Here is a 20,714-nt window from a genome sequence, read left to right on the forward strand (position 1 = left end):
AACAAATCAATGGAAAAGATAATTCTAGTTTAATGGTGTTTATTACAAAAACGGTTACCTCTTTCATGAGGGGTTCTTTCACATATACTGGATGATGACTTGCTTTTACTACAGAAGTCTGTGTTAGACTACCTTTGTTTTAAAAAGATGTATTATTGATCTTGGGCATTGAAAAAGATCTAAGGCTACCTCAAGTGAGTGCTGGAATATTTGTTCAAGTTTGATGCTTTAAGAGAACTCTATAGCCTTACTTGGAAAGGCTTTTTTCTTTTATACTTGGAATTTGGCTTTCTCAACAAAGCGCATCTGCACGCTGCTATTTTTATTTTTAAGGTGCAGTAAAAGACACTGGACAGTTCAGTGGTCTGCTGGGTTACTGTTAACTTCTCACTTCTAGGATTAACACAAACCTTTCTACTGATGCTTTGACTCTGAAGCATGTAATTGAAATGTGTCTTTTCAGTGCTCCTTTTAAACAAAGGGAAACCAGTGTGTCTGCTGCCATGTGTGAAGTGTTTCTTTGGTTCCCTTTTCCTCCAGGCTAATTCAAGAAGATGCTCTAGGAGGCAGTCTTCCTGCAAGGGAAGATCTGTGCCTTTTGCCTTCACTTTTAAAAATCTCGATTATGATCAAAGAGGTTCTGACTTCACATTACATCACTGGAGCCCCTAGGTGTTGAGTCATCATTATATTTAGAGGGTGGCATACTTCTTTTTAGTCTAATATTAGTATTCAAGCCTGGTCTCAGTGGAAGGTCACCCTAGCAAAGATGAAGTCACCGCTCCAAGGCTGGAAAGGAATGCAGGCTTCATTCTGCCTTCCTGGTACACTTGCTGCTGCTTTGTTTTACTTTCAGTTTTTCTACCTTGTAAGGTTTTCATCTGTCGATATGATAACAGTATCAGAAACTGCCACTTGAAGAAGACTGTGCCTTGAGCTGTGGAATCTCTACCCACTTGGGTTTGTTCTGCTTTATAAATGGATTAATGTTATTCCCTGTCATTCTGGGGGAAAAAAAAAAGGTGTTTCTCTACTACATACTGTATTTGCATCTACTAAAATAAAAATACAGACAGCTTGCAAGGAAAAGCTGCGGGAGCAGTGTCCATCAGCAGTTCATGAATTGTAGCTGCCCTTTGGGAATCCTGTCTTGTACTCTTCCCTGGGTGGTAGTTTACTGACATCTAAGAACTAAAAGCTATATAGGAGGCTGTTCTTGCTATGACAAGTATGCATTTCCATGGCATTCATATTTTATTCTGTAACTAATTTCAAATACTTTCAGTGTAAACCATCTCGGTCTAATACAGTATTTCTGCTGAAGACACCTATGACCTCTTTTGCTTGGCATCTGAGTTCCCATCTGACTGTTAGAGTGATAATCCCAGGTTTTTCAGCAGCATTATACAAGTGCTCTCTGCACCCTAAAAGAGGTGTAGATATTTAATAGAATGGTTTGGATTGGAAGGGACCTTCAACCTTGTCTAGTTCCAGCTCCCTGCCACAGGCAGGGACACCTTGCGCTAGACCAGATTGCTCCAAGCCCCGTCCAACTTTGAACACTGCCAGGGATGGGGCAGCTACAGCTTCTCTGCGCTCACCCTGTGCCAGTGCCTCACCACTCTCACAGGAAAGAACTTCTTTATATCTAAGAACAGTAGCAAAGGTAACTTTCATTGACATTTGGGAACTATTGAGCATTCTTTCTGGTCGGGAGGAAGAAAATGAATTTTGCTTGGTGTGGTTTGTGTATTCAGAATTTTAATACATATTTATAAGGAGATTATTTAAGGTTACTCTTATTGCTGTTCAGACAACTTGCATTTATGTCTTTATAAAGGGTTTGACACCAATTTTCTCTGAGGTGATCTGCAGAATTTCTAATGGAACTGTAAGGAGTTGTTAGCTTAGTCTGGTTTGGGCATTCCTTCCATCTTCTTTCTTAGGTAATTCTGGCTGTTACTGAAAGGCTTCAGCATTTCTGCTGTCTTTCTGGGAAGGTGCATAAACTTTATGATTTGATAACCTTTGAAGAAACACAAAGAAGAACACTGTGCAGCTGTAACAGTACAGTCAGGTTGATCCTGTGCATATGCCTATTTGATGCCATGCAAGTAGAAGGTATATTTGGACGTGATTATCCAGGAGTTACAAAGCTCCAAATATTATTCTATTCAATCAATGTTCGATTCCTGCTCTGAAAATGTGTTTAAAGCAACAAAAAAACTGAAGCAACCTATCAAAAAAAAAAAAGACTACCAAGAATTTCTGGGCCTGAAACACCACTGTCTGTAATGTGGATGCTGTCTAATAATTTATACAGTAGTTGGGGTTATTTTCCCATCCTTGCACAGGGTGCTTGGTGGTACAAATGCCCTTGTTTTGATGGGAGAATGTGCCTGGCGAAAGACCAACTGGGTTAAAGGTAGGCCTGCGTTCATTGCAGTTGAAATTTGCAGTAGTGCTTCAGAGCATCAAGCAATACTAGTTGTTTGTAAATTACAAAAATAAATTGAGCAATGTTCTTTCCAGAACACACAAGACAGCAGTTACTGTCTGCTTTTTAAATTTGGAAATGTACTTTTCGCCTTAAGAGCAACTATGGAAAAATTCTTTTAGCATTGGCTTTCTGTGCTCATGCTCTGCTCTGCAGTCTAGAGGGAATGCATTATCTCAAGAAACCAGGGTGGGTGGGAAATCTTTCCTGGGAAAGGACATTCAGAGTAATTTTTTTTTTTTTATAGGGATGCAATTTTCTTACCAGTTCTGCTCCTATAGATAAAATTTTGAATAATAAGATTTTAACAAAGGTATTGGTAAATCCATGTAAAGGTTTAGGGACTATCAATTGTGGCATGAGAAAACACAGGTTCTGGGAGCCAGAGAGAATTGAGAGGCCTTACCTGTAAGTCAGTTTCTCTAGCACAATGAACATAGAAGGATAAGCTGTGGGAAGGTCTAATTTAGTTACTCCTAAACACTGTACAAATCTAGATTTAAAGTTCCACTTTGCACTCATCTGTCTCCTCTAATTGGTTGAACTAAATTCCTGGACTCAAATGCCTTTTAATCTTTGAGCAAGTTGAGATTTGGCCTGGAATGCTGAGGCTAGTGTGTCTTCCCTCTGAATTCCCTACCACTGTTAACTGGGATGTTGAGTTCAACCAAGGACTTTTGCTGACGGAGAAGTTTTGTTGGCTGTATTTTTCTCCTCCTGACTATCCTGCTTGAAGATATTTGCAAGTTTGACTGCATATACGTGGAATACTGAGCCTCTTCTTCCCCAGGATGATAGTAGGGTATGTTGCTTTCGGGGATGATAAGAGAACCTAGCAGCAATATTTCATGCAGCTTTTTTCTATTTCATGTCTACCAAGTTTGTGAGGGTTGGATTTATCATAACTGGTGATACTTGTTATTCTTGACTAGTGTTATACCTGGTGGGTTGTTTTTTTTTGCCTTTTTGCTTATCAGGCAATCTAAGGTGCAGTGTGTTTTTATGAAGCGATATAAAAGCAAGAAGATAGACACCAGGTCACACTTGGAATAAACCAGCAGTCATTTCTACAAGAGCTTCCATGTATCTAAGTGAAACGTATCTTGGCACAGTGTGTATTAAAGCAAGTCAACCTTTCTTATATCTGCTGGCACAAGCAAGAGCTACATCTTTAAAAGGGAAAAGCTGCTTTTATGCAGTTTATAGAAAAGTCTTTGGTTTGTTCCACTAAGTAGTTCTTACCGGCTGATATCTGCTAATAATCAAACACAGTTTTGCCCTTCTCCCTCCAGCAAGCTGTCATTCTGAAGTCAACAAAACTACTGGTTTTGTAGCTGATAGAAATCAAATAGTGCAGTAAAGCCATTCTAATGTGGTTAGGGCAGCAGCTGTTCCTTATTTTAATACCATCAGAGCTCCTAATCCATCCACAAGTGCTGATATCAGTTTTCTGGACCAAGGAAAAGGCTTCTAAATGAAGGTCAGCTTTCATTACCAATGCATAAAGATATTGCATTTACAGAAGTCATGTTTTGGTTTAATGTCATTCAAAACAGTAAATCTACAACTTTACCAGTTATTTTAATGAACTTCTCAAATGTTTCATAAAAAAATCTACATTAACAACACTGCACCAGAATTTAATGTAATTAATATGTCAGTGTTTAATAGGGGTAGAAATGTCTTAGAAAAATGAGGGATGCTTGAAGGCAAGTTGAGGTAATAACGGAGTGGAAAACTGTGAGGCAGCAGCTTTAGGATTGTGGCATTGGTTAAGGCAGGTTCTGCCACAGACTTGAGCACAAAGGTGAGAGATCATATTCAGAGCTGAATCAAGGTGAAATGAATAATCAGTTACTTCTGTACATTTGAAAACACATTTTCTTCAGATTAATTCATGCTTCTTTGCAGCTGATGGAAGTTCTAGCATTTGGTGCAGTAGTGCAATGGTTTCTCTATGGCTATGTTCTCAGGTCCACTCCTTGGGCAGCAGATCTGCTGATGAACTTTACCATTCGGTCAGCTGAGGAGTTCATTCAAATCCTTAGTTTCCTGTGTAGTATGAGTGTGTGAATGGCTTTGGCAATAATGTATCTTGTACTTTTTTATTGACTTGCTTTAATGTGATCACTTTTAACTGTAGGCTGTCTTGCTCTAATTTGATTGCATTTTATAGGTGCTTTATGCTGCTTAAATTACGTAACTTTTGTACCGGGCTTTGAAACTTAATACAGAAGCAGAGGCATTGCAGCTATTGTAGATGTTATGTGTGTGTCTCAGAGGGATAAGAGCAAACCTTTTTCATGTGATAGAGACTAATGAGCTGGAAGTTAATACGATAGCATTATGGGAAAAAGAAATTACAGTATCCTTGGCAAGAGTGTAATGAAGGCATTTATTACACTGCAGGAGGGGGGATGCAAATTGGTATGTGTTTCTTTTAATTGGTTTTGTAGTTAGTCTAAAAAGCATAAAGATACTGTTAGACTGTGGCATGCAATCAGTTAGAAATTTTGAGCTTGATGTTACTGGAACTAGTATTAGGGAGATGTATGATCATTTCTTCCCTGCATTTCTGGTGTTTGGCTGGCTCGTAAGGGAAGAACAGAACTAAGAACTTAAGAAGATGCTGAGGAAATGGGGTCCCAGCCCTGACTGAGAGGAAGTTGTTCCCCATTTTAAGGCTTTGGTAACAGGCTGGTGTGCACTATGGGGCTGGCTTCCAGACACCATGATAAGAGTCACGTAATTTATGTCTCTCCCATTTTTATTCTTCATGACTGTTTTGTATGCAGATTGTTTATCTATTTCTCAAGATATTTCTTCTTGAAAGCTTTGGGTCCATGGTATCCCTGCTTGAAAATACAGTCCTCAAGAAGGGAAATTTAGATGAGATATTTGGAAGAAGTTCTTTCCTGTGAGGGTGGTGAGGCAGTGGCAAAGGTTGCCCAGAGAGGCTGTAGCTGCCCCATCTCTGACAGTGTTCCTGGCCAGGTTGGACAGGGCTTGGAGCAATCTGGTCTAGTGGAAGGTGTCCCTGCTGTTGCAGCTGGGGGTGGAACTTCGATGAGTTTTAAGGTCCCTTCCATCTCTATTCATTCTATGATTCTGTGATCTTGAATGGTGGGGAGGAGAGTCCAGATGCAAACATTAAGAGGCACTGGGTTTTCAGAAAATTCTTCATAAGCTGAAAGTCATGTGAGGACAGTGGTTTGGGATTTTCTGTGTGCTATGTACTGCAAAGAGGTGGTATATGGTTTCTGGATAGGTACCAAATCTTTCAAAGAGATCAGCCTATCTTGCTTTTTCTTCTAATTCTGCATTAGCAGTTAATGCTCTCACTGCTCATTCTTGCTTTTGAAAGATCTTCAGCTATCCTTGTAGCGTATGGACTGCTGTTAACCCCAGACCTGTAATACATGAGTTGTAGTTATAATGTGATACTGGTTTTTAGGCAAGCTTTAGATTTTTGTTAATGCCTTTTGTGTTTCTGTTTTACGATACATCTCTAACCATCATCTGTATGTATGTGGACTATTTGTTGGGTTTTGTTTTTTCTTCTTGAGGTCATATCTTAGGTATATGTAGGATGAGGTACAACAGTATTTGAAACTGGGATTCTCACACAGATGCATCACTTGTGAAAACTGGTTAAACCCACCAATATTGTGGAATTTGAGATTAAAACATTGTAAGTGAAAAGCGCTATTTTGCTTCTGATCTCTCCTTGCTCCTAATGATCATGCAGCAAGTCACCTTGATAGTTGAAGATAAACGTAATTTATACCCACTTAGACTGTTTATGCTGTGTTATGGAAAATCCTGGCTGGTGCAGAAAAAAACCCCACACTTTCTGTGAAGAGTCTACTGTATATGAATGAAAGGACATCAGAATGCGTGTGCTCTGGTTGTATTGAGTGCCATGGGTGCCATCTGCTGACTCCTTCAGGTACCACACAACTCTTCAGCTGTGGGAGGACTGAAAGATAACATGTATTAAGTAATGTCATTTTAAATACCCCGCCACTAGAATGTTAAATACAAACTATAGTTTTTAATCCTCGCTTGTTTTGTGCAATGTGAACAGCAGTGGTTACCCTACATGTATTTCAGTTTCATTTCAGACCTGCAAAATAGTTTCACAGAGTAATTATTACTGTCAGTGTTACTTTGCAGTGTTTTTGCTTAGGGTGAACCTAGATCTTAATTTTTGCAATGTATTGCGGCTTCTCATCTGAACTCGGCTTCTAGCCATGTGCTTTTTTAGCTTTCAACCTCTTTACATTTCTGAACTCTTTCCTTATTCCCTATCATAGAATCCCAGGTTGGAAGGGACCTCAAGGATCATCTGGTCCAACTATCTAGGCAAAGTATGGCCTAGACTAGATGATCCAGCAACCTGTCCAGCCAAATCTTAATTGTCCAGTACTGGGGAATTCACCACTTCCCTGGGGAGATTATTCCAATGGCTGAATGGGAAAATTTTTCCCCTTGTGTCCAGCCAGAATCTCCCCCGGAGTAATTGGTGCCCATCACCCCTCATCTTTTCCATGTGACTCCTTGTAAAAAGGGAGTCTCGTGGGTTTTTTTTGGTTTTTTTGTTTTGTTTTGTTTTGTTTTTAGCCAACTTTTACACAGTAGAACATGATGATAATGTCTCCCTGAGCCGCCTTTTCTCAAGGCTGAACAAATCCAGCTCTTTCAGCCTTTCTTCACGTGGCTACCCAGTCCTTGGATCATCCTTGTGGCTTTTCTGGACCTTCTCCAGCCTGACCACATCTTTTATATAGTGGGACCAAAACTGAACACAGTATTCCAGGTACAGCTTGTCATTGTTATATGCCATCTGTGGTATCCTGTATATAGCTAGGATATGAGCCTGAAATAATTTTTTCATTGTGCTTGCTTGCAAACCTAGTAAAATAGATTTCTTTGTCCTCAGTGAGCAAACTGGCAGTGCTACCAGATAAGGTGGTATAAATAGTTGGCTATACCTGATTTAGTAACAAAGCTGAGAGAATGGGCAAACTGAAGGAGTGCAGTTTAGCTAGACCCTAGAGCAGTTTATAGCCTGTATATTAAATTGGTTTTAAAGGGAAACTTATGTTTTGCCTGGCTTGTCATAATTTTCTTGAAAACTTAAATTGACGTATTGCTGTGGGTCACTCAACTGAATGTCAGCGAGTATCTACCAAGAAGAAATTCAATCCTAATAAACATGAAAGTGTAATATCTAATGCTATAGTCTTAGGCTGTGTTGCTGCTGTAAATCAGATAATGTTCTGGCAAGGGTTCCAGCACTATAATGTGAGAGAATGTTTTCAACCAATTTGTTAAAATGGCCCATGACGTACTTTTGGCTGAGGACAAACAGTATTTTCCCTAAGAACTTCCACACAGAGTCTGGAAGTCTCCATGTTGTCAGCTCTGATTCCCAACAGCCATTTCAGAACAGGTTCCTTGAAATAGCTTAATTATTGCCTAATAACATGTGTGGCCAGCACATGCTGGTTTGTATCACCAGCAGGATTCAGTTACTGTGACCTGTCTCACCTCCTGCTTATTGATCCAGGAACTCCTCTTAAGCTCAGGATGGAGCCTTTATTTCTGGCTTGAATTACATAGGTCTGTTTATCTCAAGTCCTGTCTTTGGACAAGCACTGTAGCCTTGGACATAGTTTGCAGCCTTTCTAGTTTTACCTCTGGTCCCATCTCCTCCTCCTGACTCTCTGGCTAGAACTGGACTTGTTCCCGTTGCTTTCTGTGGCCAGGGCTAGTGATGTTGCATTATGATTGAAGTCTGCCTCATGTATGTGTATGTTTGTTGTCTTATTTGGCAAAGCCCTACTGAGGTATATAGGATTACTTGGAAAGCAAGGTAATGCATAAGGTGGGTACAGTTTCAGCCTGGCTTAGAGGAATGGGATCAGCTAAAACATTCAGTAGTCAATTATTTAAGTAAACTAGCAATATGTTTTGAACAAAATGTGAAGACTGAGTACTTGTGCTGTTCATAGCTTGACCAAATCCATGTCTTTTCAGTTCAGAGACAGTGGTGTTGTGTGGGACAGTGTCAAATACTTTGCACAAGTCCAGGTACGTGATCTTCCCTTATGTACCAGAGCTGTAACCCTGTTGTAGAAGGCCACCAAATTTGTCAGGCACAATTTGCCCTTAGTGGAGCCATGATCAGGATTCTGCTGATTCCTGTTTGCCCACACTTAAATTTATCATTGCAGACCAGTTAATTTAAAATGATCAATTGCTTGTGCTGATTTAAGTCATCAGAATAATTTTATCACACAAATTTGGGCACTTCTTCAACTGGCACTTCTTGAAGTTTTTATCCAAATTAAAATTGGGCTCTATGTAAGTAAAATAGCTTCCAGTGTGATCTTAGTGTAAGTTATTAATGGGCTTCTGTCAGATTTGGGTTTAATACTGTATTCCCAATTTAAATAAAATGTAACCTATTGTTCTGTGCTTTGTTGTCTCTCCTGGAAGGAACCCTCTTTAAGTTGCCTTGGGTCATTTGCTTTTTTCACATGATTTTAGTAATCGGCTCAAAAGCTGGAGTTAATTCAGCTTCGCAGTTCTTATCTGGCTCCTTAAATCCAGCTGGCCCATTTTAATGGACACTTACGTGTGCTTTGCTGGCAATGTAAAAACTTGAATGAGTGAAACCAAATTCCTGTTCCTTTTCTGATGTCCTTTTTGTTCTTTTATGCTGATTATGTTGCAATCTATGTCCTGATTCCAGGTGACAAACCAAGACAATCTAATTTGATCCATGCTCAGCAAATTTCAAGAACTCTGCTTTCCCCCTGCTTCTATGGCTGAAAGAAATGTATCACCCATAATGATCTCTTAGCTGAGCTTGTGTTTCACAACTCCCACACTTTCTCCCATGCTATTTCATTATTCAATGTTGCTGTTAAGCTTCTTCCTTATGAATCATTGTGATCACGATTCTAAACTAGCAGATGATGCAGAATAATATGAAATAGGAGTATGCCCAGGCTTCCTTTCTCCTCTCTCCAGTACAGACACTCTTACTTATTCATGCCACTGTTTTATGGATCCATTTGGAGTTTATCACCACCTTTGCTCTGCATTTCTTCCTTCCCACACTTAGCTTTAAAAATCTTTCAAATTACTCCTGTCCTTTTCTTTCCAACAACAATGGCAATCATGCTGTCCAGTTAGCATTCCCACAGACATCTTACAGACTTGCCATTAAATAAAAAGCTCTATTTGTTTGCTATACCATTGTCATCTTTCATCTATCTTTTCTTCAAACTGTATTGAGTGTTGAGCTCGGGTGAAGTGACATGATTTGTCTTTATTCTGGAAGTATACTGCTGAGACCTGGGACTGTGTTGGCTTTTTCCAAGTGCTGGTGATCTTTCCTTACCTATGCTGCTGGTCTTTGATAAATTGTAGTCCCAATCTTGATCCTTCTGGGCTTTGAAAACCTTAAGCCACTGGCAGTTTTGTTTAGTGCTTGTCTGTTGTATGGGTTGTGTGTGGGTTGGCATTAATATGCCACATAAAATTACTGCTAATAATCCATTTCAATGGAAGCTGTATTAATAGCCTTTTCCTGGAGTGGTACTTCCTCTGTTGGCACTGAATGCATTGCTATCCTTTTCTATACTTAACAGTTCCTATACCAATCTCATTTTCTCTGCATTAACAATTTGTTGGCTAGTAATGTATCAGATAACTTATATATTTGATCTTAAGGTCCTTTCCAACCCTAACTATTCTATGATCCCAAATTTATCAGAAATAAACCTGCTAGACAAAATCTTCTAAAGATTCTCTTCAAAAAGATACTAGCTTGAAACTTTTGCTGTGTTTTTTTAGCATTTGAGTATATGGATTACAATGATCTCTTTAAAAACATCTTCCACAAATCTCTTGAAGTTGTGTAGGCTTGTGCTTGCCAACTGCACTTGTACCTATATTTAGGAAAGCTGTGATTATTCTTGTCCAGTCATGTGGTTTTATGACTTGGTGACACAACCCCAAATTGATCAAATCTGAGGTTAATCTAAACCCACTGGCTTTGATTTGAGGTGAAAGTTTCAGATGTTTTTTATTAGAGTTTGTAAATGATGCACCAAACCAAGAAAACACTCAGATAATGAGATCCCAAAAGTAATGTAAGAGACAAAAATGAAGCAGTTAGAAAACTTTACTCTGTAAAAACAGGCTGTAGAGGGAACACAGGAGACTCTTTTTTTCCAGTTCGGGCATTTTCAGTGGCTTCCTGAGTTACAGCAGATCCTGTACAGTCATAAATAGAGAAGATCTGAGGTAATGGAAGAAAAGAGCTTGGGTTTGGTTCTTTGTATCTGCTGTTTAAAAATGAAGTATCTGTCAGATATCTTCTGTTCTTCCATTTGAATTTAAAACTACATGGACTTGTATAAATAATTTATACAAGATCACTTGTATAAATTAAAGTTGAAAATAACAGCACCTATAGCTTCCCATTCACCGAAGGAAGTAATATTTCAATTCCAGACAAAGCAAATTCTGTACAACTGAATTCTCCATCACTTTTACATATAAAATTATAAAGTCAGAAATGTAAATTAAAAACACATTATTCTGTTAGTTGCAGCATGCAAAATTGCTGTTTGAGGGTGCTGATTTTAAAATGGTGGGAAAGCATCGTTCTTTTTCTGTCCTTTTAAATTTTGCATTACAAAGTAGTATTTAGTTGCTCAGCTTTTCTCTAGAAGTAGTGCTAAAATAGTTCTTAACCTGTAATTCCTTCTGCATTTAGGGGCAGAGGAACTACTTTTGATTTTGTACATGAAGTTTGAGTAAATATTTTATTCCAGAAATTTGTATGGTAATAAATCAGTAATTATTTGTCTTTATACTAACAAACTGAAGAATTTACATTATATGTAAATTCAGGCTGTTGTATTAACTCTTAATAGTTTGATTGGTTTGAGTGCTTCAGTGCTGATGTTATCTCTTTGCATATCTTATTTACATTGTTCTAATTAAATTGACTAAAGAGAAAACTAAGTGGTCTACTGCTATGTGATAAACTCTAATTCCCTGTATAAGGGGAAGGTGTAGATTTTACATCAAAACTTGGAGTATTTCTTACAGATTTAGCTTACTGCTGTAACTGCAGATACTGTTCTTTGAAAGTGGGAGAAATCTGCACTTGTACACATGGGGGCTTTTGCTGTATTTGGCATCATAGTGGTAGCTCTAATTTGGCCAGATATACTTCAAGTCAGAAATACTTAAGGTTTTATTCCTGGAGACTTTAAAAACTAGAATGAGTTAGAATTTTTGTATGGTAATGTTCCTCTACTAGAAAACTATGTAGTTTTGTGTAATAGCACTGTTCACAGCTCCATGTTTCAGATAGAAGCTGATCATTTAAATATACATAGGTTGCTTTGAAATAAGATCAGTTTTCTGTCACTCATATTTTTAATGTATCTGCTATTTAATTACTGACAATTGAATATTTACAAGGCATTGTAATGCCCTTTTTTCTTAGAGTGAACTAACATATAGAATGACCATGGTACTGGTACTTCATGTGTGAGATGACTATATGGGAACTAGCTCTTTTATTTTAGTTAATATCTGTTTAGAGCTGTATCACACTTTCTAAAACTACTGAAATACTGAGTAAACTGAGAGTGCAAAACAGAAGAATGAAGTGTGGTTTGGTCCTTTCCTGGTCTGGGTCAATGAAATGACTATTTCTCAAGTTCTATGTGGGAAAATAAGTCAGTTTTTTAGGGAGAGGAGAAGGGAGAAACTAAATCTGCTCTCTTACATCTCCATGTAAGATACAGGCAATTAAATGTGCCGACATGGTCTCTTTCTTCTGTTAGTGAAATCAGGAAATCAGCCTTGTGGGGAGAGACTCTGGTGATTTTATAAATAAATTACAAGTTCACTGATATTTTAGAATTACCCAGTTTTCTTTTTTTATTCCCAACCATAAGGTACATGCTGTAGGGGGGGGAAGAACACAACTTCCTTAACAGATTTCACATTTCACTTGAGAGCCACTGGGGAAGCTTTGTATCTGACTTTTGGGTCCCTTATTACCTAATCTTAATCTGTCCTTTGAACATAAATAACAAAATAATAGCAAAGAATTTATCAAAACAGAGGACAGTGTCTTCTGTCTGTAATGAAGACAAAAATGGGTATTTGTATATGGTAAATCTCAAGTATGAACACTTTTTCTTCCTTGTCTGCAGCTGCATCAGGGAATTAACAGATCAAGAAACTCATGTGGTTTAAAGTGTGGCAGCAAACTAAATACCTACCCTGCAATATCAGGATAAAATAGCAATTGCGTAAGAAATCTATTATTCATCACTTCATTATTAGCTGGCTGCATGCTGCTTGACATTTTACTCCTTTTTTCTTTTTCCTTTGAACTTGACTGCTTTTGCTGGCTTGGCAATAAGCACTGTTTTCTCAGCACAGCCATTAAATCTCTCACCTGTGTGTCCTGTGCAGAGCTGCAGCTGAGAGATAAGGCTGGTCTCTCACAGCAGTGAGCATTCCAGGCTCTTCCTTCAAGGGCATTTTGCTGTGATGAAGTGTCTGAAATGACAAGGAAAACATACAGGCATGTTAAATACCCTTGCTAGTCTGAGACAAGCGAGAGTACATGGAAATGATTTAAAAATACATCTTGAAACTGCTAACAGAGTTCATGGATAACTGTAAATCATAGGATTTTTTTGGCAGGAGTATTACAGGCCTATCCCAAGCACCATCATCCATTAAAAACCATTTAATAACGGAGAGTACCTGTCTTGCCCAGCTTACACTTAAAATCCAAATAAAGCACAAGGGCTCTGAGCTCTTCTGAATGTGTGTTCTTCATCCAAGGTCACAAAGGTAGTTTGTGAGGTACTGAATCCATCTCTTCAGCATCTTGCTTCAGTGCCAGCCTGTGAGCATCTCCATCTTCCCAGTGTGAACTAAGAAGCCTGAGGTTTCAAGAGGTTCTTGCAGCCCTCGGTGCACTGGGCTAGCATAAGAATCTACTAATTAGAAATGTATTTTATATGTGACATTAACATTGCTTTACATCTACATAGTAGGTATCACCATTCCTATCTTGCTGTTGAAAAAATTTAGTCACAGTGGTAACATTATGTGTAGGATTCAGTTAAAGATCAACACTTAAATTTAAATGTCATCTTTTACGTATGTACATACGCACTATATAAGTTTCTGTAGCTGTCAGCAGAGGTTAGAGGGCAATACAGCTCATGTTAAACTGCACATCAAGTGACAGGTCAGCAAAATTCCACTCTAGAGTCCATTGAGTGTATAAGAGGCATTCAGTTGCCCGAATTAGTGCTAATTAAATATCTTAAAGAGCCTCTTGGCTGATGGTTCAGAAGAGAAGAGTCTTCCAGAGGTCTTTTATCACATTTGTCAACCCTATGCATGGATCCTCTTAAGGCATCTCCAGTTGCACTAGCTATCCTTGCTGAAGCAACGAAATTAAGTCCCAGATTTGTCGCTTATAATGGCAATGTATATGCCAGGATGTGGGGATCTATGTTTAGTTCTTTTAATTTAAAACTGCATAGGTTTCAGTTTATCTATGATACTATGCAGACAGGCTGCAAATAAATTTAGCTTACACTGCAGGGTTACGATCTCATTCTCTTATCAGGGATTCCTGCATGTGTTATGTATTCCATCCCTGGCGGTGTTCAAGGCCAGGTTGGACAGAGTCTTAGGTGGCGGGGTTTAGTGGGAGGTGTCCCTGCCCATGGCAGGGGGGTTGGAACTTGATGATCTTAAGGTCCTTTCCAGCCCTAACTATTCTATGATTCTGTGTATTCCACAGGTGGTCATCTGTTTACAAAATGAATCAAGAATATCCTGACTTCTGAACTGTGGCAGCGCATTTTAAGAGAGAGGGTTCTGTAGTTGGGAACCAAAATGGTTCTTATCCTGTGTGGATCTGGCACATGGAATGATCTGTAATCTCTTCCCGCAGACAGAAGACTCATGCACTGGTTTCCACCCCCTCACGCCTCCCTGCATATACTTGGAAGCTAAGGACCATGAATGATGCTGCTATGTTAAAGTAATTGAACACTTCTGACTCAGAGTTGAAACTCGTGTGTAGCTAAATGAGACAGCAAAATGATGTTGCCTAAACGACATAGTCATTTATTCAGGCACTGAAGTATTCTCACATTAGCGTATGTGGGTCTTTGAGGTGCTTAATATTATCCTTATTAAAGGAGGGAGAAATCCTTCATAATGTTTATGGTTTATTTTATTTTATAAGTCTTGGACCCTCGGATCTAAGATCTAGAAGCGTGACTAACAGAAAGTTATTGCCTACAGAAACACAAAATATCAACACAATGTAGAAAAGTTACCTTTCAAAAAAATCAAGGCCAGCCAAGGCATGGTTCAGCTAGGGATTTTCTCTGCATGCATGAGGAATTTATTGATTTAGGGTTATTCTAAGTTTAATTAAACTTCCATTTTCTTTTTTACTATGGCTAAAATTCTCTGTCTCTAAAAATCTTCAACCCACGGGAATGATTATTTGTAATGAGAAGGGATGAATCCAAGTCCTTTTTTCCACACTTGTTGCCAATTTAGGATTTACAGAAACTTCACCTTTGGGGGTCAAACTCAACTTGGAGAAGTCAGTGCTTTTGTAGCTGTTGGATAATTCATTGTTCCTTCTTCACTGTAAATGCCAGTTAAATTTTCTATCTGAAAAGTATTTTATTTAATGTATAGTTCATCTTCAGGGGATGGGTGGTTCAGAGATGCTGTAGGTGCCTTATTTTATATCTGTGGTACTGCTGTGTCCCATGGCCTCTGAAAATTCAGGAAGTTTGGATAGTAATTTAGAACCTAGGAATAAGTAAGTTGGGGCAGATAGGCATCCTCTGGCTTAACACACTATTGTTTCAGCTTTTGACTCCTCTCTTGGAGAAGTTTGCTAGTGGATATTAATGGAATCTTCAGGCTTTTCCATCTATTAAAAAGGGTATACACCAAGAGTTAAAACCCTCACAATGTTGTTGAAAAAAAGAGGCATAATTTAACAACATAATATTTAATGACAGTTCTGTTTGGGAATATAGAGTGGGAATGTTACTTCCAGGTAACAGTGTGTTTATCTAGTTTGTTAATTCTAGCTCATAGCATTAAGTAATCTGTTTTATCTCATTTGCTTTCAAATCTCCCTCATTTGCGTTCAGACGTCTCTCTCTGAATTGTGTCTTCAGAGTGCCAATTGTTCACCCTTTCATAAATCAGAACATAATCTGCAGGGTGGCTAGAGATGAGAGGACCTCCCTCCCCTCAGTTCCCAGTTGTTGGCCCAGCAGTCTGATGTGCTGCTTGTGCATTCGTCTCGCTGGGTTTATCTGTTACTTCTGTCCTTTTGAGGGTAATCTACTTGAGCATGAGTCAATGCTCACTGCCATAAGCAAAGAAATAGTTGTGCATGTTCTTTTTCCTTCTGTGGCTGAGCTGAACCCTATGCAGTCTTCAGTACTCCAGATTCTGTTAAAGTCTTTATGAAAGACCTCTTTGAAGGAGCTAACTTTGCTCCTGAAGAATGTGTGTGCCTGGCCTTTCTTATCTTCTGCTGCAGACACAGACATTGGGAGAACCTTTTTCCTGGGCTTTTTTCAGGCCTGTCTCTTATGTTACCAAGTTTTTGTGGGTTTTTAGAAGTATTTATCCTCCATAATTCTGTTAGAAAATAGGATTATATTTGTAAAAGTGTATTCCTAGCGCAAGTGCGTAAGGGAGCCTGGTTTAAATACTTCTGACTTGTGTAGTTGGCTGAATGAGATCAATTAAGATGTTCATAATTAAAAACATATAAGTTGGGCATAATGTGAAGCCATTCATGGTGTTTCTCTCAGGTGTCAAGGGGTCATTGATGAAGGGGTTCTTTTTGTTGTTTGGGATTTATACAGCCCCTTAATACGGTTTGCACCTGCAAGCAGAACTGCTACAGAAATAATTAATCTATTACTAGTAATGATGAGCACAAGCTTCATCAGGTGAACAAAAAATGTCACGTTTGCTTCTGAATTCAGCTGGTATTTTTGTTTACAATGTGGCTGATGTTACTGTGAAGTCTAGACAGTGAAGTTTCCCTAAGGCTAAGCAGTATTTTGCTTGCAAAAGGAGGGTCAGGATTTTGCACAAGTTATTTTAATAACTTGACAATTGAGCTTGAAAAGCCTCAAATCTGTAGTCCTATTTATATGTCTCGAGCTGAGACACAGCTGCAACTGTATTAACGCTGTAGAAAAACAAAAGCTCCATGCACCAGGGTAAAGGTTATACATTACGACTGTGTTATCCCAGGCACTGTACAAATCCAGAATGCAAGATTGTCCCTTGCTGGAACAGCATGACTTATTTTCCTTCTGATATGGGGAACTTTTTGCCTTTTGGAAGTGGATTGCTGATTCAAGTATAAGACATGATCATCATCAGTGTTGATCATCAGAGAGTCAAGTGATGCTATGGGATGACTTTAGTTCTTGTGCCTTCACAAGAGTAAATACCACCCAGAATTATGTTTAATCAGTAGTATTCTGTGTTCTACCCTACTTGATGGCTATACACAGCACTGTAAAAACTTGGTATTTCCATACTCAGCCTACATATACAAGTGGGTCTCAATTGCTCTTAAATTTGCTCCCCTGGGATATTCTTATATAGTGAATAGAGCCCTTTTAATTTGTTACTCTGGACAAAACCTGAAATGAATTCAGAAACTTCTGAATGACTGCTCAAAACTCTCTGCTCTCTCTCCATTCTCAGAACTAGTGGTCATAGTCTTAAGCCCAATATAAAATTGGTAGGGAACAGCAGTAGAGTTATGTACTTTCGGATGCACTTGTATTAGCGTTCTAGTTCAGGTAATTTTCTTCTAAAACGGCCTTCCACCATCTGTGCTTTGGCTCACATCGCAGAGTGCTTTGTATGTGGGTTCCCTTCAGATGAACCTCAACCAGAGGAAACCTCCAGGATTCTGTCTGCTGGGCTGCTGCTGTATACCAGTCCACAGGGCATACTAGAACTAGCCTAAAATAATTCCTCTTGAAATAGGTATACAGTTGATGTTGGGTCCTCAGCACCAACTGTTTTCTTGGAAGGAAAATACTGGCTTGTAGTTGTCAGTATTAATATTCCATATATTGTCTAGCCTTTAACTTCCAGGTGAAGCCTTGAGGTATACATGTGATCCACAAATCCTCTGGCTTAGCGTGTGCCAAAAAGACTGTGGCTTTCTTATGCACGTGTTAGTACAAAAGCTGTGATTTGCAGCAGTTTGTGATCTGGAGAACCTACTGAAAGAGTTCTATGTGTATGTTGAAGTGCATGTGTGTCTATAGCAATTTCTGTTTATTGAATGTGATACTTTAAAGTATGCATGAAATATGGCTTTATTTTTTCTTGCAAATTGGGTGAATTGAATTTAGCAAGACCATATAGAACCTGATTTGAGATTTATTTTTTTTTTTAGAAGAATCTTTCTTTAAATTTGATTGAAAGCGAAGTCTCATGATGTGGAGAAAGCACTCAATCAATTTTAAATTATCATAGACTCATAGAATGGTTTGGGTTGGAAGGAACCTTCAAGATCATTCAGTTCCAACCCCTTGCCATGGGCAGGGACACCTTCCACTAGATCAGGTTGCTCCAAGCCCCATCCAACCTGACCTTGAAAACTGCCAGGGATGCGGCAGCCACAGCTTCTCTGGGCACCTTCTGCCAGTGCCTCAGCACCCTCATAGTGAAAAACTTATTAATCTGATATTATTATTTTTATTAACCTTAGATGACACAATATGGAATTGTAGAGTGCTCTGATAAAAAATCTCCCATAGGATTATGTCTTGATTTCAAATGAGAAATGAGTAGTAATAAACAGAATATAATGTATATTGAAAGACATAAGTTAAAGTGCAAACACTCTGCAGAGTTCTTCTGCTATTTAACCATTGTTTTCAAGAAGAAAATCCAAATAGGTTGTCTCTCTAAAGAGCTCACTAAAATAGCCTAGTGAGCTCGGGAAAAAATAGGTTGTGCTTAGGCAAGAAGAAACTAGACATGAAAAGTAATTGTGATCTCAGTACAGTTTCTTTACTCAGATGGAGTGGGAAAATTTCAGTGTTTCTGTTTTGAAGATGAAAGTAGACATACAAGAATGATGATGATGTGGAACAGGTCAGTTTGCATACTGCATACCAGTTTTCATAAGAAGGTTAAGGAGATAGGCAATTGAAATCGATAGGTGACAGTTTTAAAAATGAAAAAATGAAATAAATTCTGATGGAACTGTTCAGTGTAGCTCTGTACTGTAAGATCTTTTTTCCATCACTGCTATGAAACCATACTTAGGACAAGCATCACTTCAGATGCTGTTCTAGATCTTAAATGATCCCCACCATGTCATTCTTGATCTTTTTCAAACATTTGTTTCAGCTTTTCATCCTGTTGGTTCATTTCTGCTAAACTTTTCATTAGGCTCAGATATATGTGACTTGTCTTTGCTTTCACTGATTCCTTCAAGGCCTTTGATAACTGCTTACTAACTTCTCATGAAAAATCTCATGATTTTTCTAATCCTGCCCACTTGGAGCTTCAATCGGGCATTTTTAGGGCTTTTTTTTTTTCTATAATATCATGTATATGCAATACTCAGATATTGCTGACCAAAGGACTAGGAAGCCTCCTTTGTGAGGAAAGGCTAAGAGAGCTGGGTTTGTTTAGCCTTGAGAAAAGAAGGTGCAGGGGAGACCTTGTCACCATGTTCCAGTATTTAAAGAGTGACTACAAAGAAGATGAAAACTCCCTTTTTTCCAAGGAGTCCCATGGAGAAGACAAGGGGTGACTAGCCCAAGTTACTCCTTAGGAAACTCTGGTTGGACACAAGAGGAAAAATTTTCACAATGAGAACAATCAGCCATTGGAATAATCTCCCCAGGGAAGTGGTGGATTCCCCAGCACTGGACACTTTAATGATTCAGCTGGACAGGGTGCTGGGACATCTAGTCTGGGCCATACTTTGCCAAGAAAGGTTGCTACCAGATGATCCTTGAGATTCCTTATGATGTGGTATTCTGTGATTCAAATATGCAAATAAAAGTTCCTCTAAACATACACAAAAATGTTAACTTCAAATTTCTTTCTTTTCCTGTGGTTTATGAAAAAGCTTGACAGTGATTAAGTTGCTGGTGTGCAAAACAGTTGATTATCTTGATAAACCGTATTAACTTGCTGCCTTGTACTGCCCTGTCCATGGCTGTTGACTGGTATATTCTTGGTTTGTAACACCATTATTGCTGCGATGTGTTTGTGTCCTGGTTCTGGATCTTAGTTTGTGATCACTGGTGAGGGGGCTACTAAAAAAGCAAGATAAAAAGTGGGAAATTAATTTAACAGAACTTGGAAAAGAATGTTCTGATAAGAGATCTCAGCCTTTCTGTATCCGCATCTAACCCTACTGCCAGCTCGGACGGGTGAAGGGTGGGTTACTCCACAAAAGTTGTTCTGTTATCACCTGCTCTGGGATTCCCCACACTTACCAGTTACAGTGCTGGCAAAAAGAGTAAGGAAAGAAGCTGGGTGGCTTGAGTCTGCTCTGGAGCCACTTCTGTTTTAGGTGTCTGAATGCACAGTTTTGATGCGAAGAATTTGATATATTTTCTCCACATGTCTTGATTTTGAAGTTCATTAAGGGTGTGGTAGTCTGCAGCCCAAACTGACCACAGTTCAGCATACGTACCTGATACAGTTTTAGGCAGCCTAGTTAAAAGTATCAGTAGCAAACTATGGGCAGCATCACAGAACCATGGTAAAAAAGCTGCAGTATCTGTCAGTGAAACAGAGTTGAGCAGAACAGCCTCTTACATTGAGCTAGGTGCTGCTGCTAGGTTTGTATCAATAGTTAAATATTTTAATTCCACCTGTTAATCTGATTTAGGAAAAAATGTCATCTCTAGGCTTGCAACAATTAAAAGTAATTTATGGATCACAAAATAAAACATTAGAGCTCTGGGGCCCCCAACACAAGAGGGATGTGGACCTGCTTGAGCGAGTCCAGAGGAGGCCACAGAGATCCTCAGGGCTGGAGCACCTCTGCTATGGGGACAGGCTGAGAGAGCTGGGCTTGTTCAGTCTGGAA

The 20,714-nt window shown here is 38.9% G+C and overlaps 1 protein-coding gene across 2 annotated transcripts in view; it reads left to right on the forward strand.

Annotated features, from left to right (window-relative positions):
• RCAN2 (regulator of calcineurin 2) overlaps window positions 1–20,714 on the forward strand; it is a 73,818-nt gene that overhangs the window by 11,717 nt on the left and 41,387 nt on the right. The window contains exon 3 of one of the 2 annotated variants that reach the window (XM_061461003.1): window positions 1,947–2,000. The exons of the other annotated variant lie outside the window; for it this stretch is intronic. Coding sequence (XP_061316987.1) covers window positions 1,947–2,000 — 54 coding nt within the window. The remainder of the gene's footprint in view (window positions 1–1,946; window positions 2,001–20,714) is intronic. 2 annotated transcript variants of the gene reach the window in all.

The sequence above is a fragment of the Pezoporus flaviventris genome, unplaced genomic scaffold, assembly GCF_033815535.1.
Source record: "Pezoporus flaviventris isolate CSIRO_AGI_PZ_B2104156 unplaced genomic scaffold, CSIRO_AGI_Pfla_v1 ptg000031l, whole genome shotgun sequence".
Classification (NCBI taxonomy): Eukaryota; Metazoa; Chordata; class Aves; order Psittaciformes; family Psittacidae; genus Pezoporus; species Pezoporus flaviventris.